The 24,081-nt window shown below is 39.0% G+C and overlaps 1 protein-coding gene across 6 annotated transcripts in view; it reads right to left on the bottom strand.

Annotated features, from left to right (window-relative positions):
• JADE3 (jade family PHD finger 3) overlaps positions 1-24,081 on the bottom strand; it is a 162,623-nt gene that overhangs the window by 55,582 nt on the left and 82,960 nt on the right. For all 6 annotated transcript variants that reach the window (XM_036839628.1, XM_036839629.1, XM_036839631.1 and 3 more), the window contains 2 exons: positions 17,459-17,515; positions 16,602-16,681 (listed from right to left, as the gene is read on the bottom strand). In XM_036839628.1, the coding sequence (XP_036695523.1) occupies positions 16,602-16,681; positions 17,459-17,515 (137 nt within the window). The remainder of the gene's footprint in view (positions 1-16,601; positions 16,682-17,458; positions 17,516-24,081) is intronic.

Here is a 24,081-nt window from a genome sequence, read left to right as displayed (position 1 = left end):
TCCAAAAGGGAAGGGATAACTGTATCTGTATGGCTGATTCATTTTGTTGTGCAGTGGAGGCTAATACAACATTGTAAAGCAACCATACTCCAATAAAAATTAATTTTAAAATAAATAAATAACTTATAATCGTTTATTTAGCTATCACCTTATTTTAAAATTATTTACTTAGACATAATTTTAGCCTTACAGGGAAGTTACAAAAATAGTACAGAGCTCCCATATACCCTTCACATAGTTCCCTCTAATGTTAACATCTCACATAACCAGAGTACAATTACCTAAACCAGGAAATTAACATTACTATAATACTATAATTAATCTACAAAACTTATTCAAATTTTACTAATTTTCCCCTAATGTCCTTCTGTTCCAGAATTCAATCCAGGATCCCACATTGCAGCAGCTGTCATGTCTCCTTAGTATCCTCCAATTTGTGATAGTTTCTCAGTCTTTCCAGACCTCGACACTTCTGAAGAGTACTGGTCATATATTTTATAGAATGTCCCTACAATCTGGGTTTGTCTGATGTTTTCTCACTGAGCTTATTCATTTTTGAGCAAAAATGCCATAGAAAGGTTGCTGTGACCCTCTTATCCCATTATATCAGGAATGTATGATGTCAATGTCTTATTAGTGCTGATGTTAAACTTTATCAGTTGGTTAAGGCAGTGTGTCTCGCTGGTTTTCTCAGCTGTTAGGTTACTATATTTTCCTTTGAAATTAATAAATATCTTAGAGGAGATACTCTGAGATCATAAAAACATCCTGTTTCTCCTCAAACTGTCATGGACTAATTTTAGCATCCACGAATAGATACCTTGCCTGTAACAGTTATTACTGTGGTATTCTAATGGTGATTTTCTATTTCCCTCAGTTCTACATTTACTAATTGGAATTCCTCTGTAAAAAAGACCTGCCCCTTCTCCCTTATTTATTTATTATTTGTTTGTTCGTTCGTTCATTCATTCAATTATTTATTTATATCATTATAGACTCATGGATCTATTTTATTCTTTGGGTTATAATTCAGTATTATTGTTATTTATCTTGATGCTCAAATTGTTCCACCTTTGGTCACTGGGAGCTCTTTCAGGTTGGTTTGCACCTGTGCTCTTTTGACACATCCCACCCTTTTTTGAGTATTTCCTTAACTTCCTGCATTACAACATGCCCCAGGAGTGTTAATATCCTCCACCTGATTATGAAAGCTTTTGATTTTATATGTTGACTTCACATCCTGCCACCTTACTGAATTCTTTTTTTTTATTTATATAAGAATGGTTCCAGCATGTATCTTTTTTTTTTAAGTGTCAATTTCTTTATTTATTTATATTTATTTTTGGCTGTGTTGGGTCTTCGTTTCTGTGCGAGGGCTTTCTCCAGTTACGGCAAGCGGGGGCCACTCTTCATCGCTGTGCGTGGGCCTCTCACTATCACGGCCTCTCTTGTTGCGGAGCACAGGCTCCAGACGCGCAGGCTCAGCAGTTGTGGCTCACGGGCCCAGCCGCTCCGCGGCATGTGGGATCCTCCCAGACCAGGGCTCGAACCCGCGTCCCCTGCATTGGCAGGCAGATTCTCAACCGCTGTGCCACCAGGGAAGCCCCCTGAATTCTCTTATGGCTTGAGTTAGTTTTTTTTTTTAAATATTTATTTGGTTGCACCAGGTCTTATTTATTTATTTATTTTTATATTTATTTTTGGCTGTGTTGGGTCTTGGGAAGCCCCCAATGGCTTGAGTTAGTTTTATCATTGACTTTCCTAAGGTTTTCTAAATATACTATCGCATCATCTGCAAACAGAATTTTGCATCATCTTTACCTAGTCTTATGTCTCCAATTGGTTTCTCTTGTTTAATTGCATTGACTAATACCTCTACTGATATTTGGAATAGTAATGGGGATAGTGGGCATATCTGTCTTCTTACTGAAATTAGTGGAAATGCCTCTAGTGTTTCCCCATGAAATAAGATACTAGGTTGAAGACTATGCCATATTTATGTTATAATGCTAAGAAAGTATCTTACAGTTCCTATTTTCTTGAATGTTTTATAATGCCTAAGTATTGAATTTTATTAAAGACTTCTTTAGCATGTATGGAAATAATTATATAGTTCTCTCCTTAGATATATTAATATGCTATATGATAATATTAGATTTCTTAATACTGAAACTTGAATTTCTGGAATGAATATCTATTTGGTCATGATATATTATTTTCTTAATATGGTATTATATTCGTTTTCTAATATTTTATTTAATATTTTTGTATCATTCTCATGAGTGATATTTATCTGCAGTTTTCTTTCTTTCCTTTTTTTTTGGTATTGTCTTTGTCTTTTAGATTTAGGTATCAGCGTTATGCATGATTCATAGAGGGAATTAGGACATTTTCCTTGCGTTACAACGCTCTAGAATAATCTGAGAATTATTGGGACTATCTGGTCCCTATGAAACCATCTGGACTTGGTGCTTTTTTGTGGGGTAGTTCCTTATTAATTTTCTCTACCTTTTTGGAAATTGATCTCTTTAAGCTTTCTACCTCCAATGGGGTCAATTTTGGTAATCTGTATTTCCATGGTAAGTTATCTATCTTATCCAGGTTTTCAACTTTATTTGTACAGAGGCTTGCAAAGTATACGCAGTTACAGCAACCTAAGTGTCCATCGAGAGATGAATGGATAAAGATGTGGCACATATATACAATGGAATATTACTCAGCCATAAAAAGAAACAAAATTGAGTTATTTGTAGTGAGCTGGATGGACCTAGAGTCTGTCATACAGACTGAAGTAAGTCAGAAAGAGAAAAACAAATATCGTATGCTAACACATATATATGGACTCTAAAAAAAATGGTTCTAAAGAACCTAGGGGCAGGACAGGAATACAGGAATAAAGACGCAGATGTAGAGAATGGGCTTGAGGACATGGGGAGGGGGAAGGGTAAGCTGGGACGAAGTGAGAGAGTGGCATGGACTAATATATACTATCAAATGTGAAATAGATAGCTAGTGGGAAGCAGCCACATAGCACAGGGAGATCAGCTCGGTGCTTTGTGACCACCTAGAGGGGTGGGATAGGGAGGGTGGGAGGGAGGCGCAAGAGGGAGGAGATATGGGGATATATGTATATGTATAGCTGATTTACTTTGTTATAAAGCAGAAACTAACACACCATTGTAAAGCAATTATACACCAATAAAGATGTTAAAAAAAAGCATAATGGAAAAGAATATGAAAAAGAATATATATATGTATAACTAAAGTCACTTTGCTGTACAGCAGAAATTAACATTGTAAATCAACTATATCTCAATAAAATTTAAAAAAAATGCTTTTCCAGGAAGAAAAACAAAAACAGAAACAAAGTATAGACAGTTCCACTTTGCACAGCAGTGTGCACAGGGGTGAGGAGGACACGAATGATATGTTTACTGCAGCAGCCAAGAGGCTCCCAGTGCGAGCCTTAACCTTACCCCTGGCAAAGGATCCCTAGCTATGTGGAAAGTTCAAAGGCCAGAGGTAGGGGATGATGATATGGGTACAGCTAAAACTTGGACTTACAGAGACAAAGAGATTCCCTATAGTCCATTTTCTGCACCTTAAGCACAGTTAGGTACTGACAATATGGGAATGAATACCCATCTAAAGTTTGATGAACTGTTATCCTCTGACTGGACGGGCTCCTGCGTGATTGAGAGACACAGAAATGTACTCACAAGCCCGGGAACATGACTTAAATTGCTGTGGCAACTTAGGCTTTGTGATTCTGCCTTTTCAAGAACAGGAAAGAAGAATGTCATGAGTTCTTCAGCTAACTTGGCACTGATTTCACTGATGAAGGCCCAGTTAATGTCTAAACAATGAGGGAATAAACTTTCATATAAAAGCATACATACACTGATATATACCTCACCTACTAATTGCTGATTCTGAAAAAAAAAAAATCAAACAACCACTTGCAGGTTTAAGGTAAATGTGTCTACATCTCTGGATTATCAAAGGAAGAGATGCCATCAAGCAAACATTTTAGCCTTTAATGCTAATCAAGGTTCTCTGAAGAGAAACACTGTCCAAGTTATGTGTAACATGAAAGTTGAAGCACAGCGCATGGTACAAGAAAGCAATTAATTCTCAGTTGGTGTAGTTCTGTTTAAACTGACATTTCACAGAGTACAGGACTGAACTATCACATAATCGAATGATGTCATTTAAATGCATAAGGACTCATTCCATTTGCTATTTTGCCGGGACAACTCTGCAAATGCCTGTTGGTTTCATTTAGGGAAGATTTAGAATTAATAATATGACCTGAGCAGGAAACCAACGTTAAACATGCTGGTGTCGAGGTGGCAACAAAATGACCTTCCTACCAAGAATCCTAGCCAATTAAAGTTAATTGGGTACTGTGCAGGGAGAAAGCTAAGTCTATAGGAAACAAAAAACTGGTGGTTTACTACATAATGCTTTGTATAAGGAGGTAAGAGAGGATCACAGACATACCCATTAACATGTTTTGCACAGAGCTCAGTGTTCTGGGTGGCTAGTTGGAGAAACTGAATCACCATTTTGCTGAACACTCTGACCCATTTCTATAAATTACCAGAGTGCCTTTAATGAGACAGTGGTTAACACGCGGTGGCAATTTACAATTGTGCTCAACTACTGCCTGTGGGAAATCCTACCTTAGCTCTGCAAAGAATACTAGAGCCAAGTATTTTTCAACCTCCTAAAATATTTCATTATTTTCCATACAATACACTTCTCAAAATAAATCAACTGATTACAAAATCATGCTTTGGGATTAACAATAATCACACAGCATAAGCCATGTCTTCATACTTGATATAACTGCTTATGAAAGTCTGTTTTGTAGAGCTTCCTAAGTAGTCTGGAAACATATTGCAGTGGGCTGAATCGTGGTCCCGCAGAAGATATGTCCACATCCAAATTTCTGGAACCTGTGAATGTTACCTTATATGAAATGGGATCTTTGCAGATATAAATAATTTAAGGATTCTGAGATGAAGGGATCATCGTGGAATATCCAGGTGGGGCTTAAATCCAATAACAAGTGTCTTTATAAGAGAAAGGCAGAGGGAGATTTGAGACAGAAGAGGAGAAGGGATTATGACCATGGAGGCAGAGCCTGGAGTGATTCATTAATCCACAAGTCAATAAATGCTGATAGCTATCAGAACCTGGAAGAGGCAAGGAATGGAATGCAGTCTGGCTGATTTTGGACTTCCGGCCTCTAGAACTGTGAGAAAATAAATTTCTGTTGTTTTAAGCCACCCAGTTTGTGGTAGTTTGTTATAGCAGCCCTAGGAAACTAATACACACATTTACCAAACAGAAGAGTAACTTGAAGACTCTAGACAAAGAAGCCAATGAAATGTGGCCCTTGTCCATTGCTTCAGAAATAGCAAACTTCCAGGGAACAGGCACTCTGTGAAGCCTGGGGAACCTCGGACTGCAGAAATACCAATCAACTCATACCTATTTTTCTTAAGCAAATGAAGGCTAAATCCAATGACTATTGTAATCTTCCCTTCCACCTTTAGAAAAAAATAGACTTACATGGTAAGCCTGATTTCAATTTTACAAGCTAGCCAGATTAAACAGCGTCAGATCCAAGGTTTCTAGAGAAGCATTTTTACTCAAGGCAGAGTGCAAGAGTCTGCCTTATCTTGCTGTAGAAGTCAAACATTTCAAGTATGAGGCAGAACATAAAATGCTGAAGAGGGGATAGGAATTTAAGTTCAGTACTCAGGAAGATATCTGCAAAGTGATATGAAATATATTTACCAGACTGGTCTCATGAATCTGCTTCTGGTAAGAAAAGTCATTTTTAAAGGTTTTTAAAATAAACACAGGCAAGCAAAATAGTTACAGTGTATCCTGGGTAGAGGTATGAGTTTTATATACATATAGTGGCACACACATACATGCATATTTGTATATATTTTCATAAACAATAAAAGGATAAACCAAGAACTAAAAAAAAAAAAAACAGCGCGGAGGAAAGGGGAGAAAATAGGGAGAAGAGAGACAAAAGCTGAATCTTTCTGAATGTATTTTGTTTCATAGTTTGATATCTGAACCAGGCAAATGTTTTATATGGTAAAAAATGAAATTAAAAATCTTTAGGGGACTTCCCTGGTGGTGCAGTGGTTAAGAATCCACCTACCAATGCAGGGGACATGGGTTCAAGCCCTGGTCCGGGAAGATCCCACATGCCGCGGAGCAACTAAGACCGTGCGCCACAACTACTGAGCCTGCGCTCTAGAGCCTGCAAGCCACAACTACTGAGCCCACACACCTAGAGCCCGTGCTCCACAACAAGAGAAGCCACTGCAATGAGAAGCCTGCACACCACAACGAAGAGTAGCCCCCGCTCACCACAACTACCCTGCTCGCCACAACTAGAGAAAGCCTGCGCACAGCAACAAAGACCCAACTCAGCCAAAAATAATAAATAAATAAATAAATTTATTTAAAAAAAAATTCTTTAGGACTTCCCTGGTGGTGCAGTAGTTAAGAATTCACGTGCCAATGCAGGGGACACGGATTCAAGCCCTGGTCCTGGAAGATCCCACATGCCGAGGAGCAACTAAGCCCGTGCACCACAACTACTGAGCCTGTGCTCTAGAGCCCGCGAGCCACAACTACTGAGCCCATGTGCCACAACTACTGAAGCCCGCGTGCCTAGAGCCCATGCTCTGCAACAGGAGAAGCCACCACAATGAGAAGCCCGCACACCACAATGAAGAGTAGTCCCCGCTCTCAGCAACTAGAGAAAGCCCATGAAGCAACGGAGACCCAATGCAGCCAAAAATAAATAAATTTAAAAAAGAAAAGAAAAGAAAAAGGAAAAGCGTTAAAAAAAAATCTTTAAAGAGAGGAATATGGGTCCAGGGACAGACTGCCTGGATTGGTCTACTGGTTTCACCACTTACCAGTTTGGGAAGCTGTCTAAATTCTCCATGTTTGTTTACTTATTTGTAAAACAAGGATAAGAACACTTACCTCATAGGGGTAGTTGTAGGGATTAAATAGGTGAATTTATGTGAAGGTCTTAGCATGGTATTGGGCTCACTGTAACTGCTAAATAAACTCTAGTTGCAGTTATTTTATTATCATCATCATAGTCTCAGCTTTAGTTCTAAAAGCAGAAGGAAGTATATAGCTGAATTCTCCTCTTTAGTCCATAAAGTAATTGTTGATGGGTAAAAGGAGATGTGAGTTCAGGGCTCAACTAAAACGTGCATGGTTTGACTCCCAAAGACAGTGTTCCCAAGCAAGAGCTCCATCGAAAACTTTAACCAACATTCTATAGGTCATGAGGTAATGCAGAAACTTCACAAAATGAAACATGGCTATTTGTTGCTAAATTAAAGATTGTGAATGAGGGATCTGGATGTTGACACTGACCTAGGTAATGAAGTTGACAAGTTTTACAAGTTCTTAACTGTGTGCCTATTTTGTATGCACTGGTAGTTTCCCCAAAAGTTCCTGAAACAAAAATGCTTTGTACTTACCAGATATCTGCTCATTTATGGTCAAAGAGGGGATTCACAGGCTAACATACAGCCCAGAAGCTATGCCAAGTCCAACAGTGCATGCACATCTTGGCCTCTCAGATGCTTGCAGAAACAAAGGAGGCCTCACTATGAATTCAATTAGAATATCAATGCTTAACCTGCCAGAGCCACAAAATGAAAATGCCCTTCATGGACAGCTCTGGCTTTTACTGTTCTCATTAACATCTCTCAGTGGGCAGTTTCTTATAAGCACAGCTAGTCTGAACATTTCTGTGACATTTTTTAGAGGAAAAGCCAAAACATTTGCTTCCTGTATGACACAAAGGGGAACACTGTCTGGTCCATGTATAATGAAGCAGAGAGATTGATCAGTTTTGATTCATAGTCACTAAATCTGAAACTATACATAACTGACGACAAACAGATGTCACCCCCAAAGCATTAAAAAACAGCTGCAAACACGGTAACTCTATTTAATCAAAAGGAATTAACCGTAAGTGATTTTCTTAGAATTATACAATCTTAAGGCAAGAAAAGATTTTTCAGGTTATCTAAAAGAATCAACCACTTAAAGCAGAGAAAACCTAGCAAAGAATACAAGCTTGTTCTTGTATCAACAAAAGTAGCCACTGTTGTCAAGATACTGTGTCCCACGCTGGTTTTTCCAAGGAAGCAAAACTTATTCAATTTCTAAGTTTAAAACTTTAAAAATCATGGAAATACTTTTCAGATAGCTTAAAATAATTCTTAGGTTTCTCATAAAGAATAAATAGGACACTTCTGATGGCTAATGGGCTGACATCAACTGGAACATCGATTCCCGTAAAGCAATGTACTTTTGGGCTGCTTAGGTAGGTTTGATTATTCTCCTTACCCTGTAACAAACAGAGGCATATACATCCTGGTAATGGAGGAGGAGGAACAATTGAGTCTGACTTGGAGATGTGAGCAATTTTCATACAAGAGATGACAACTGAGGTTTGCTTTGAAAGTTTTTCTCCCATTCCTCAATGTCTCTTTTTGTGCATTAAGTGTGCATTTGCAAGCTTAGTACTTTTTATCTGCTGTGGGTCAGAAAACCAAATAATCAAGCTTGTTAGAAATACAGGTAAAGTGATATAAATAGGCTCTATTTGAGAGTATGCAGTGTTCTCCGCTGAGTTAAAATATCTGAGCTTTCACTCTGTTGCTATGAAAGTCTTAGATATAATAAATGAGACTCTGGGCCTAGAGAAGATATGCAGTCAATCTTTTAAGATAGGTTGATATATATTATAGACCAGTCAGACTAATATTAGGTGAAAATATGCAGGCTTTTGAGAAAGAATAAAAGACTTTTTAATATATTCAAATTGGTCATCTAGTACTATGAGCTTTTTCTAGGGCAATTAGCTTTTTAAAAACATCTTTTAGAATAGGAGCCCTTTTGAGAATCAGATGAAGGCTACCAGCTCAGAAAAAAAATACACATAAAAACATACCCTTAAAAGTCTGTATACAATTTTCAGAAGGTACCAAAGCCCCTGAACCATATGTGGAATTCACACACCCCTAGGAAATACTTCTCTAGAGGATAACTCAGGGAGGCACACACAGGAATCTCACCAAAGCACTAAACATCAAAGAAAATATTTGTCTATCAATGCAGCCAATTAAGCCCCAGTGAAAAAGATCATTTATATTGCATTTCAATGACTAAAAAATAAGGTTTCATCTTGGACTTGTAGAGAGTCAGAAAAAAGAAATTCTCATCTTTACAAGAAGAAAAAGGCAGGAGAGGCAGCAAATTAACGATTTTTTGTGAAGCCATTAGAGAAATGAGTCACAGGACAAATGGTCAAACTCAAAGAGAGACAAGCACGCCTGCAGGGAGACACAGGACAGGAGCATTTCCTTTTACTTGGGGCAGAAGCCACAGCAGGAACATTAAACTAGAAATTCTGATGAATCTCTGGGGGCTAAGTGGGGACTACTATGAGAATATGAAGTTTCTGGGGGCTGTGGTCATAGGGGGTTCCCACCTTCTTGTAAGCTTTTTCTCTAGAAACCCAGGAGGGCACTCACAGGGAAGATGGGGGAGAACCTGGAGAAAAAGCTCCCCCAGTGGTGCTGTCTGGGTCCCTGGTGCTCAGTGTCCTGGCTCCCTTATTAAACAAAAGGCTTCATCTACAGAGGAAGGATTTCAAGTGAGGGCACTGGACTAGTGCTGTGGGAAGGGAAGAGCACCCAGCCTCAGCTTCCCTGTGTTACTCAACGGAGAAAAAAGCCTTAATCTGCAGGGGAGAAAACCTCAAGGACATAGACTGAGAATACCAGAGGATACCTGCTGCAGGCATTCAGGAAAATAGTGGGCAGGGGCAAAAATGCTCTACCCCTGAAGGCCACCTCCCCAACCTCACCCCCAGACACAGGACCACTACACACTCCAAAGACTGATACATAATCAGAAGAGTAGAGAACACCACCTCCCCCTCATACCCTACCACCACACTAAAGCCTCCAGTGATAACAGTGGCTTACAGCTAGGAGAGCTGCAGAAGACAGAATCTCTCTGAGGACAAGCACAAGGGGAAAAGTCAAGAGACGAGACAAAAAACAAGGTTACCTGAGGAATTCCAAGTCTGTGGTACCCATAGCACTAACAAATTTCAAACACTCTTGTACACTGCTGGTGGGAGTGTAAACTGATGAAACCCCTTTGGAAGATAGTCTGGCATTCCCTCAAATGGTTAAACAGAGTTACTATATGACTCAGCAATTCTACACCTAGGTGTTTTTGAAAACATATGTCCACCTAAAAACGTGTATATGAATGCTCACAGCAGCATTACTCATTATACTCCAGAAATGGAGACAACCCAAATGTCTATCAACTAATGAATGGATTTTAAAAATGTGATATATGCATACAATGGAGTATCATTTAGTCATAAAAAAGAAATGAAGTACTGATACATGCTACAGCATGGATGAACTTTGAAAATGTTATGTTAAATGAAAGAAGCCAGACACAAATAGCCATATATTGTATTATTCCATTTATATGGAATGTCCAGAATAGGCAAAATTGTAGAAACAGAAATTAGATTAGTGGTTGCCAGTGGCTGGGAGTAAGGGCCAGGGGAGTTAACTGCTAATGGATAGGGAGTTTCTTTCTGGGGTGATGAAAATGTTCTAAATTTAGACTGTGGTAATGGTTACCCACGCAACTCTGTGAATATACTAAAACCCACTGAATTATACACTTTAAGTAGATGAACTGTATGCTGTAAGAATTATATTTCAAAAAAGATGTTAAAAATGTCTTTTAAAAAAGAACAATTGTTGTGGCATCAATGGACATCACCTGAGAGGCTTTGACATCCACTCCCACCCAGCAATAACAAGGCATTCCTCCTCCCCAGTGTGATATCAGCAGAGACTGGGTAGGGAGCCTGGACTATCACCACTGCCCATCAGTAATGCAGTACCCCTTACCACACCACTCCCCCTGCTATCAGTGGAGGTAACAAAGTGGGGATTTCCACCCCTGCCAAGCAGTAATGAGACACCCTTCCCCCTTCCCAAAGAGATAACAGAACTACCTTCCTAGAGAGATAACAGAACTAGGATGGGGAGCCTAGGAATTGTGTAACTGGTGGTAAAAAGTCAGTGTCCCTCTTCCCCACTGGTCTGGTTATTATGGAAGCCTGCTAAAACAGATTTAAATAAGATTTAGTGTCTGATAACATAATACCAAAAACCAAACCAAACCAAAACAAAACAAAAACCCAGCCCAGGATGCAATAGGAAATCGTTCATAATACTAAGAACCAGGAATAAGAGACCATCAATAGATACCAGCACTGAGATGACACAGATGTTGGAATTATCTGACAAGGATTTTAAAGCAGCCATCATAAAAATGCTTCAACGAGAAATTACAAACACTTTTGAAACAAAAAAAAAATGAGGGCTTCCCTGGTGGCGCAGTGGTTAAGAATCCGCCTGCCAATGCAGGGGACACGGGTTCGAGCCCTGGTCCAGGAAGATCCCACATGCCACGGAGCAACTAAGCCCGTGTGCCACAACTACTGAGCCTGTGCTCTAGAGCCCGTGAGACACAACTACTGAGCCCGTGTGCCACAACTACAGAAGCCCATGCGCCTAGGGCCTGTGCTCTGCAACAAGAGAAGCCACCGCAATGAGAAACCCATGCACTGCAACGAAGTGTAGCCCCCGCTTGCCGCAACTAGAGAAAAGCCCTCGCGCAGCAATGAAGACCCAATGCAGCCAAAAATAAATAAATAAATAAAATTAAAAAAAAAAAAAAAAAAATGAAAGTTTCAGCAAAGAAATAAGAATATACAAGGAATAACCAAATGGAAAATTTGAAATGGAATAATATAATAACTGAAATAAAAACATAGGATAGGCTCAATAGAATAATGGAATTAACAGAATAAAGGAACAGGGAAAAAGAGAAATTAATCTAACGAACAGAAAGAATATACATTAAAAAAAAAAGAAGAGTCTGAAGGACCTGTGGGAAATAACAAAAGATCTAGCATTCATGCAATTGAAGTCTCAAAAGAAGAAGAGAAAAAAAGGTGGAGCTGAAAAATAGCTGAAGAAATAATGGTTGAAAATGTCCCAAATTTGGCAAAAGATATAAACTTAGATTCAGGAAGCTGATCAAAGCCCAAACAGGATAAACCCAAAGAAATCCATGCCCAGGCATGGATTTCTAAAGTTTTCTTTGGAAAACTAAAGACAAAGAAAAATCTTGAAGGCAACTGGAAAAGAAATGACTGATTACCTACGGGAGAGCAACCATTTGAATGGGAGCAGATTTCTAATTAGAAACCATGGAGGCAAGAAGGAAGTAGAACATTTTTCAAGTGCCGAAAGAAAAGTTCTGTCAAACCAGAATTCTGTATCAAGTGAAAATATCCTTCAGGTAAAACCAAGACATTCTCAAATGAAGGAAAACTAAGAGAACTTATCACCAGCAGACTTCCCCTAAAAGGACAGCTAAAGGGAGTTCTTCATATAGAAAGGAAATAAACAAAAGGAAAGTTGGAACATCAGGAATAAAGGAAGAACAAGAGAATAAAAATACGGGTAAAGGGCTTCCCTGGTGGCGCAGTGGTTGAGAGTCTGCCTGCCGGTGCAGGGGACACGGGTTCGAGCCCTGGTCTGGGAAGATCCCACATGCCGCGGAGCAACTGGGCCCGTGAGCCACAACTACTGAGCCTGCGCGTCTGGAGCCTGTGCCGCAACAAGAGAGGCCGCGATAGTGAGAGGCCCGCGCACCACGATGAAGAGTGGCCCCCGCTTGACACAACTAGAGAAAGCCCTCGCACAGAAACGAAGACCCAACGCAGCCAATCAATCAATCAATCAATAAATAGAAATGTTGTAGAATTATTAAAAAAAAATATGGGTTAAATATAATAGACTACCCTTTTCCTCTTGAGTTTTATAATAATATTTTACTGTTGAAGCAAATATTCTAACATTGTCTGCTGTAGTTCTCAATGTATGTAGAGAAAATATTTAAGACAACTATATGATAAAGGTGGGGGTGGGGTGGATAAACAAACCCAAATGGTGGTAAGCTTCCTTTACTTCAAAGTGGTAAAATGTAGAGACCAGGAGACTGATGTCATGTTTGTTAAAGGCCCTTCCTTTTAAAGGTTGCTTCCCAAGAGCAACCACTAAAAATCTACACAAAGATATACCCTTAAAACCACCATAGAAAAATCAACATGGGGGAATTCCCTGGCAGTCCAGTGGTTAGGACTCTGCACTTTCACTGCTGAGGGCCCAGGTTCAATCCCTGGTTGGGGAACTAAGATCCTGTAAGTTGTGTGGCACAGCCAAAAAAAAAAAAAAGAAAAAGAAGAAGAAAAATCAACATGGAATTTTTAAAAATGTTCCAAGTAATCCACAAGAAGACAGAAAATAAAAGAGGAACAAAAAACCCAGAGAAAACAAACAGAAGAATAGTAAAATGGTAGACTTAAACCAAACAGTAGTAAAAGTTACATTAAATATAAATGTTTTAAATATGCCAATTAAAAGACAGAGATTGAAAGAGTGGATTAAAAAATGACCCAACTATATATCATCTGCAAGAAACTCATTTCAAATAAAAATCATATGTATAAACGAAAAGTGAAAGGATGGACAAAATATACCATATACCATGTAAACAGGAATCAAAAGAAAGCCAGAAATGATATTAATATTAGATAGTATAGACTTCAGAGCAAACAAAATTACCAAAGACAAAGAGGGACATTACATGATGATAAATTCACCAAGAAGATATAGCAATCCTAAATATGTATGCACCTAACAACAGAGCTTCAAAATATACAACGCAAATTTGATAGAACTGAGAGGAGAAATAGACAAATCCACAATTACAGTTGGAGACTGCTACAGCCCTAACTGAACAACTGATAAAACTACTAGGCAGAAAATCAGCCAGGATACAGAAGAACACCATCAACCAATAGGAACCAACAACAGTGGAATACACATTCTTTTCAAGTGCCCATGAAACATTCACCAAGATAAACCATATCTTGGGCCAGAAAACAAACCTTGACACATGTAAAAGAACTGAAACATACAGACTATGTTCTCTGACAAAAATGAACTCAAACTAGAAATCAATAACAGAAAGATAGCAATAAAAGTCTCCAAATGCTTGGAAACTGAACAACACACTTCTAAATAATCCATGGATCAACGAGGAAGTCTCAAGGAAAATAAAAATATTGAAATGGATGAAAATGAAAATAAACATACCAAAATTAATGCAGTGCAGCTAAAGCAGTATTTAAAGGGAAATTTATAGCACTAAAATTCTTATACTAGAAAAAAGGAAAAATTTCAAATAGCCTAAGCATCTACCTCAAGAATCTAGAAAAAGTACAAAATAAAACTGAAGCAAGAAGGAAGAAAATAATAAAAATAAGAGCAGAAATCAATGGAAATTGTAAAGAGAAAAATGAGAGATGATTTCACTGATATATAGAATAATTTGAGCAATACAATATATTATGTAGTACTGGATTATAACCCAAAGTATAAAATAAATATATGTCAGTCCATACTGATATAAATAAGTTATTAAATAAAATTTTTAAATGAAGGAAGCATCCAAGGAGGTTCTTACAATTGCTTAATTTTGGGAAACAATCAGATTATCTAATAAAAAGCTCTTGGCACAGAAAATTACAATAAATGGTACCTATGAGAGGTAGGCGTGATAATGTCCATGTTATAATGACAAAACAAATGATTGCAGAGAGATGAAATAAACCAGCCAAGCAACACATGGAATCAATCTTTTCTAATGCCAAGGCTGGTTTTGTCCTACAATATCAGGTTCTCTCTTTTATAATAGAATGGGACATATAAATGAAAAAATTTGCTTCCAGTAGCCCAGGTCCCCTGTCTCTTGCAACAAAAGACTGATATTCTCACTGACTCGGAGGCAGCAGGCCTTAAGACCCAAAGCTCTTGAGTCACTTTATGTTAGAGGACTGGCTGTCCTAAATGGGAAAGTAGCAAGGTTTCTTTCTCACCATTCTGTAGTCAAAGCCTCCTCTGGATAGGTGGGAAATTTGTTCTGCTCCTGTTTATTTGCGTTTTATTCCCTAAGTTTTTCTGCATGACACAGACACATATAAATACACACTGATATTCTACTGTGCCCAGAAAGATCCCTGGCAAAAGGTGAAAATGAAAAGTGACCTCTGAGAAAGGGAGAAATGCTCTCTCTGGCTGACACCCTAAAGCAATGCCCCCCCCCCCAACTTGCATGAGGGCAGGTGGAACCTGGACTTGTTTCTAATCAACAGAATATGGCAGACATGATGGGATGTCACTCCCTCGATTAGGTTATGTTATGTGGCAAATGTGATGGGATGTCATTCTCATGATTATGTTATATAAGACTCAGTCTTAGCAGACTGGAGTAAAAGACTCTCCCCTTGCTGGCTTTGAAAAAGTAAGCTGCTGTGTTTTGAGAAGTTCTATGGGGAAGGCCACATGGCAAAGAACTACAAGCAGCCTCTAGGAGTGGAGGGTGGTACTCTACCAAAAGTCAATTAAAAACACAGGGACCTCAGTCCTCCAGCTGGAAGGAGATGAATTCTGCCAACAATCTGAATGAGCTCGGAAGCAAATTCTTCCCTAGTCAAACGTCCAGATGAGAACACAGCCCAGCCAGCACACTGACTGCAGCCTTGAAAGACCTTGAACAGAGAGAACCCAGTCACGCTGTGCCCAGACTCCTGACCCACAGAAACTGAGATAATAAATGTGTGCTGCTTTAAGCCAATAATTTTGTGATAACATATAATGCAGCAATAGTTAACTAATACATTCCCTTTTCCTTTGCAGCCAAGGAAGACTACTCATAGTAGAAGTGAAGATAGACAAGGTCAGTTTCTCATCATTTAATTATCAAAGAGGAAAGTCTGTAGGATTCATTAAACAATTACCAAATCCAAGTGCAACCCTGGCACTTTGCTGCCCTTGAGGCAGAAGATGACTAGCCTCACAAGGACTGGCCCATTTTTCCTGGCCTGGTGGTAGTGCTCTGAAGGCTGTGAGGACTTACCAGAGCCCAGATCTCCAACCCAGTCCTTTCCTTCTCTATCCACGACTTCCTCATCTATCCTTTCCTGCACTGCCTCCCACCTGCCAACTTAGCTCTTTCCTATCATAGGCCAGACCTTTGGCTCTTTTGGTCCTTCCCAATTCTCCAAATCTGGCTCCCTTTGACTCCTTGGCTAGGAGAGGATTTATATTCTAAAGCCAGGCACTTAGGTGTCATCACCAAAATGAAAGCACAGTGAAGATTACTGTTTTCCCCAAAGGAAAAAGGAAACAGAATCTTTCTTGAAAAACAAAAAAGTTCATCAGAAAACAAGCCTATCCATTGGCATGTAGTTTACTCCTCACGTCTCCAAGATCTGGGTATTGTAGATATGTAGGCAGAAGGTAGCTATCTGTCTATTTTTTAAGTCTTAAGAATTTAATATCTGATCTCACCTCAGCAGGTTTCTTGTGTTCATTTGGAATTTTTGACTTGCTCCTATACATTGAGCCAGAAGTAAAGGAAGTGGAAGGACCTGCAAAAGATAATTAGGAAAACATACTGAGACTTATTACCTGCTATTATAACTAAATGTCATCCAAAAGAATATGAAATATATGATGGAGAAGAGCACAGTGACCTCATACCACTGAAGAAAAGAGTTAAATTGCAACCAAAAAAGTTTCATAATGGAGTTTAATGACATTTATGGGTGACATCCCAGGGTGCAAAAGCTTCAACAATGCTAACGCTGAGGAGATTCAATTTGGTGTAATCATATTTCATAATAACTTGGAATAACACAATTCATGTTCCATCTGGAGAAAAAGTATCTGCAAAAGCAACTGAGAAAACTAAGAATGTGGAGCAGGTAATCTGTGTATCCTTCAGCACTTCCCCAAATGCTACTGTTAATAAAGTTGTTGTCTTTTAAAAATGATGACTCATCCAGTCAAACACTTAGTACCTGAGCTACGAATAGAACTGTAGGGCCTACAATTTATGCTCTCATACTTTTCTTACTTTCTAGAAAAGAACTGTTAAATCATTGGTAGATGTGGCTTTTGTTGCCTGGGTAAATAAAAAGTGAAAAACAAAATGCTATATGCCACATAAAACCAATTCTCTCACCTAACTTATCTATGTCTAATGAAATTTAAATGAATAAGAAAAATGGTACTCCAAGCTTTCCTTCCTAGAAACATTATTTTTTACCCATTGAAAGAAGCATGAAACAGCTTGTCCTCAAGTCAAAGAAATCCTCAAGGATTACAGATACAGAGGTTACCAGCTGTTGGCTGGTTCTACTCACTCTCGTCTGAACTGTCACTGCTGCTGAGAGTTCTATGACGTTTCATCCTGGAGCATCCTGGGAAAGAGAACAACACTGAATAAAATAGTCAACACATACATACCCATCCCAGAGGGCAGTCAATACTGCTCAAGAAGCAGCAGCAGGCAAATCACACAAATCAAATGATTTCTGTTAAGAATATTCTCAAATGACCTAGAGTGATGGGAGAAGAGTACTACCAAAGTCTCCAATACACAGTGCGTCAAAGACTGGGTGAGGCCACATATTAGCTTTAGGAGGAAATCCAAGCAGCAGAGAATGAATGGTATAGGATTGGCTGGAGCCTCAGATGTGGCCACATGACCACTGTCCACCCAAACAAAGAGGGGCAGCCACAGGGCCATCATCAGCCAGGGATCCCCAATAAGAGAGGAGCAGGAAAGGAAAAAGCAGTTGCAAAGGCAGAGCTGTCAAGGGCCAAGGTTAAAAGGCATGAGACATGGCTGGCTGAAGAAAGAACAAGTGAGGCATGTCCCATCTTTAAAAGCACAACCCATTGCTTTTCTGCCTGCCCTTTCTCCCCCTTTCTCACTTTCTACCTGTTCCCATCCCACAAACAACTAGCCTAATTTAAAATTATATCTATCTATCCCAAGAAATGCTATAGAAAGCTCCTATATCGTGAAAAATAATGTTTTTAATTAAAACTTCCAATGGTTTAAGCATCCTTGTGTGTGTGTGTGTGAGAGAGATAGAGAGAGAGAGAGAGAGAGAGAGAGAGAGAGGGAGAAAGAGAGGGAAAGGGAAAGAGAGAAAGAGAGACCAGTGACAGATAAAAAAGAGGCACCATCTTTCTGGGAACACATCAGCACTAGAGAGCAGAAAAAAAGGAAAACACGGTAAGACACTTTAAGTCACAAAAGAAGTGCTGAAAATATAAACTAGAAAAGACAGTGATACAGTCAATAACTAACATTCTTTTATGTGCCACAGTATATAAAATGCTACTAGGGACAAACATGATCCAACAAGGAATAAAGGTCAGGGCTACTGCCTGCAAGAGACTCACAATCTACCAAGGAGATAGAAATCCAAGTACAAGGCCACTATGAGCAATTAGGAGTAACAGAAACAAAACTGTATGCTAAAAAGCTAGTAGAGCTCCATTTCTGGCATGACAATGTGAAGAGATTTGTGGATCCATTCCCCAGTGAAACTGGTGAAAATTACTTTAAAAATAAACAAAAAACACTCATTTAAAATCTCTGGAGGGCTTCCCTGGTGGCGCAGTGGTTAAGAATCCGCCTGCCAATGCAGGGGACATGGGTTCGAGCCCTGGTCCAGGAAGATCCCACATGCCGCGGAGCAACTAAGCCCGTGCACCACAACTACTGAGCCTGTGCTCTAGAGCCTGCAAGCCACAACTACTGAAGCCCATGTGCCTAGAGCCCGTGCTCCACAGCAAGAGAAGCCACCTCAATGAGAAGCCCATGCACTGCAACAGAGTAGCCCCCACTTGCCTCAACTAAAGAAAGCCCGTGCAGCAACGAAGACCCAATGCAGCCAAAAATAAATAAATAAATAAATAAAAATAAAGTTCCCTTTAAAAAAATAAAATAAAATCTCTGGAAATGGTCCTAAGGGCATACAGAAAATGAAGAAGCACTTATTAAAGAAAATCTACTACAACTCAGTACATAAAGTCAGAGTCTATGGTATTTGGACCTAGACCCACTCCCTCCATCCCCGCTCCCAGCACAGATATCACACCAGACTAGTGCAGCCAAGAACACAGAGCTCCCTCTCCTCCAGCTCCCAGTTGTAAAGCTTTCTCCTGGGAAGAGCAGGATGTGTGTTTCTCATCTGGTCCACAGCTACTACTGGTTGATGAGGCTAAGTTCCAGACAACTATGGCTGAGAGATGGGGGTTCCCTTCTTCCAGGTGGCCCCAATTCCCGGTATGGAGGCTAAGTCCAGGGGTGTGATACCACCAAGAATACTGAGGCCCTAATTGCCCTGGGCCCAGCTCGTGGGTTCTACATTAGGAGAGGCAAACCTAGGAGACCTGGGGTCACCAGTCAGAGGGAAACACATCATTGTCCCCACCCCCTGCACTAGAGCTGTGGCTCAGAGATTTTGCCTAGGGGGAGAAGTAGGCCATAGAATAGAGGGCTCTAAATCTTCCCCCAATGGAACTGACTTCATTTGCAACAGTGTGTGGAGAAGTCCAAGCCTACGCTAGCATGCTGGAGAGAACCAAGGAAAGAAATAGCTGGGAGGAACCATCCTGGGGTCAGAAGAAATCTCTAATACTGATCTCAGGAACTATCCCTTCAAAGGAGCCCTAATTTGATTGGATCAGTCTGGGGAGCAACATATGCCCCAGGGCACTATTAAAAACAACAGCAATCAGTGGAGTTTAACAGCTGGACATGGTCAGGGAAAAGAGTCAGAAAGAACCCTGCCAAAGCCACAGTCAATCCCAGGGTGACTGTGGGCATACCAAAGGCTGCATGGCTAAGAAGCAACATCAAGACTTCACACTTCAGGGCAAAGGGTGAGTGAGAGTAAATAGGCTTCAATAAAATAATGCAGCCAGTTACTAAAAAAATTCACAAGCAAATAACAATAAAGAGCCCTGAGGGGCGGTGGGGCACCAGTAATGAGTTGCTATGTTATATTATCTAAAATGCCCAGTTTCTAACAAAAAGTTATGAGACATGTAAAGAAACAGGAAAGTATGACCTATACACCAGCAAAAAAGCAGGCAACAGAAACTGCCTGTAAGTGCAACCAGATGTCAGATTTAACAGGCAAAGACTTCAAATTAGCCATGTAAATATGTTCCTAGAACTAAAGAAAACCATGAACCAGGCAAAAAGATGAAGAAAAATGTACAAAGTCTGAGAGAAATGTGGGGTACCATTAAACGCACCAACATATATGTAATGGGAGTGCCACAAGGAGAGAGAGAAAAAAGCAAAAAAAATTTTTTTTAGTGGCTGCAAACTTCCCAATTTAACTGAAAAACATTAATTTGCACATCCAGGAAGCTCAAAAAACTCCAAGTAGTTTATACTACTACTACTACTACTACTACTACTACTACCAACACCACTACTACTACTACTACTATACTACTGTCTGCAAACAGCTGCACAAATAGATGGCATATCATGGTCAAATTGCTCAAAGCCAGACAAGGAGAAAATCTTGAAAGCGGCAAGGGAAAAATGACTTCTCACTTATAAGGGAACCCCAATAAGATTAACAGCTGACTTCTCATGAAAAACAATGGAAATCAGAAGGCAATGAGATAAGATATTCAAAGTGCTCTGTAGTGATGTTGGCACATATCAGTGAATATATTAAGAATCATGAAACTGTACACTTTAAATGGGTGAACTGTATGGTATGTAAATTATAACTCAATAAAGCTGTTATTTAAAAAAACGAGTAGGATTAGCATAAGTATCAAAATTATTAATCAAATTCTATTTGTCCTACTATCAAAGTCAACTGAATATTTCTTTTCTTAAATTGCGATATAATTGACATATAACACCATGTTAGTTTCAGGTTTATAACATAATAATTCAGTATCTGTATATATTGCAAAATGAAGAATGTTTCTTTAAATAGGATGTTAACCTCCCGTCACATAAATTTTGGGGGCTGTGTTTGGTTCCCAGTGTAAAACTCAAGACATTCAAACACTCTTCTGAAATGCAAACAAAAACAAGTCACAAAACACTTCCCATCAAAAAAGAATATAATTTAAAGTCACAATGAACGTAGAAATTTAAAGATAAAAGTAATATATTTTCCAATTATTCCCCATTGAATGCACAAATCTACCTAGAGTAGCACTTCATTTGTCTGATACCATTGGGATGTTCCATATATGTAAACTTTCCAGATAAATGGTGTGCCCAAACATTTAGAATCCTATTATCAATGGGAACTTTTCTGAAATATCCATTTATTAGTATTCTATTGTTGCAGCAATAAGTTACCACAAACTCAGTAGCTTAAAACTACACAAATTTATTATCTCTAATAGTAAGTTCAGTGGGTTAGAAGTCTAATACAGGTATTCCTAAGCTAAAATCAAGATGTTGGCAGGGCTGTGGTCCTTTCTGGAGGCTCTAGGAGAGAATCCATTTCCTTACCTTTTCCATCTTCTAGAGGCCATTCACATTCCTTGGATCCTGGCCAGCTTCCTCAATCTTCAAAGCCAACAACACTGCATCTCTCTAACCCTGCTTCTATCATTACACCTCATTCTCTGACCTTTCTCTTCTGCCTCCCTCTTCCACTTTTAATAACCCTTGTTATTACATCAGGCTCACCCAGATAATCCAGGATAATGTCCCTACTTTAAAGTCAGCTGATTAGCAACCCTAATTCTCCTTTGCCAGGTAACCTACCATGTTCACAAGTTCCAGGGATTAGGTCATAGCCATCTTAGGGGGCCCATTATTCTGCCTACCACAACCTAATATATTTTGCAGTATTAAAATGAATATACTCCCACACGAATACGCCCAACAGATTTCTGACAGAGGTAGAAAAGTAATCAAATGGAGGAAGATGGCCTTTTTAACAAATGGTACTGGAACAATAGGAAAAAAAAAGAACTTCAACCTAAGTCTCAGGCCTTATACAGAAGTTAACTTAAAATGGATCATGGACTTAAATGTAAAAGTAAAAAAACTTTAGAAACACAAAGGAGGAAATCTTCAGGACCTAGGGTTAAGCAAAGAGTTCTTCGATTTGACACCAAAAGCAAGATCTATCAAAGAAAAATTCACTTTCATCAAAATGAAAAACTTGCTCTGCAGAAGTCTGTTAAGAAGATACAGAAACAAGCTACAGAACGGGACAAAATATTTACAAACCACATTTACAACAATGGACTTGTATCCAGAATACGTAAAGAACGTTCAAAACTCAACAGTAAGGAACAAATGATTCAATTTAAAATGGGCAAAAGATTTGAACAGACATTTCACCAAAAAGCATTACAAATGGCAAATAAGCACATGAAAAGAGGTTCAATATCATTAGCCATCAGGGAAATGAAAATTAAAACCACAATGGCTGAAATAAAAAACAGTGAAAATTCAAATGGTGATGATGTGAAGAAACTATATCATTCATACACTGCTGGTGGGAATGTAAATGGTACAGGTATTCTAGAAAACAATTTGGCTATTCCTTTAAAAATTAAACATGTAACTATCACAGGACCCAGCAATTGCACTCTTGGGCATTTACCCCAGAGAAATGGAAATACATGTTCACACAAAAACCTATACACAAATGTTTATAGCAGCTTTGTTCATAATAGTTAAAAACTGGAGACAACCCAGATTTCTTTCAACAGGTGAATGGTTAAACAATCTGTGGTACATCTGGACCATGGAATACTACTCGGCAATAAACAGGAACAAAGTACTGATACATGCTACAACGTGTAAAACAAATGTAAAACATGTAAAAAAAACCCACTTAACAAAAACATTATGCTCAGTGAAAGAAGTCATAAACACCATATCACTTATCATATGATTCCATTTATATGAAATGTCCAGAGTAGGAGCAGGCCTATCTATAGAGACAGGAAGTAGATTAGTGGTTGCCTAGGGTTGGGAGTAAGAACACATACTGACTGCAAATGGGCACAAAGCTTCTTTTTGGGGTGACAGAAATGTTCTAAAATTGGGTAGTAGTGATGGTTGCAAAACTCTGTAAATATATTAAAACCCACTGAATTGTCTACTTAAAATGGATGAATTTTATAGTATGTAAATTATATCTCAATAAAGCTAAAAAAAACCTTTAAAAAATATTGTGACATTTTACAATGAGAAATTTTTAGGTAGAGTCAAGAATAACATCAATAGAAAAATTCTATGTCTACTGAACATAACCTCCATATGGATAGCTTGTACTGGGATTGAAGGCAGCATATGCCATAGAAGAAATACTTTTATTCTCTAAAAACTCTCAGTGAAGAAAGCCAACTGAGTATGGCCCCTCTCTCTTCACTTTCTTGAAAGTTTCAGGAGACCTAAGACTTCTTGTAAGCTAGATACTCCTCTCATCTGAAGTTCTGGTCTTATGAACTCTGGCTAAAAGAGTGTCTCCATTTTCTATAATATTCTCTTCTTTAGATGAGCTACCAAACTGTTCATGACTGAGGGAGATGCCGATTTTTAAGAATCTGTAAAACCTGGCGCTTTTTTTTCCCCCACGCCACACGGCTTGTGGGATCTTAGTTCCCCGACTGGGGATTGAACACGGGCCCCAGCAGTGAAAGCGCCAAGTCCTAACCACCAGACTGCCAGGGAATTCCCAAATCTGGTGCTTTTTAAACTATTACAGTAACAATCACTTTTTACTATAGATGGAAACAAAAAATCTTTTATTACCAATAAAGAGCCTAGGAAACAGATTAACACCAATAACACCAGTCCTGGAAACTGGGTTGCTTATAATTTTTAGAAAAGAAAACAAAGCAAGCAAATTTTTGGGTCTGGGCTGTTAAAGTCCACTGATTTATTTCTGTGACAGCACTGCTGTTTGAATTACTACAGGAAAATGACAAAGAACAGTAAATATCAGCAGAATAATTC

Source organism: Balaenoptera musculus, chromosome X (genome assembly GCF_009873245.2).
Source record: "Balaenoptera musculus isolate JJ_BM4_2016_0621 chromosome X, mBalMus1.pri.v3, whole genome shotgun sequence".
Classification (NCBI taxonomy): Eukaryota; Metazoa; Chordata; class Mammalia; order Artiodactyla; family Balaenopteridae; genus Balaenoptera; species Balaenoptera musculus.
Note: the sequence above shows the minus strand (reverse complement) of the source record. Positions and strands in the feature narration are given on the sequence as shown.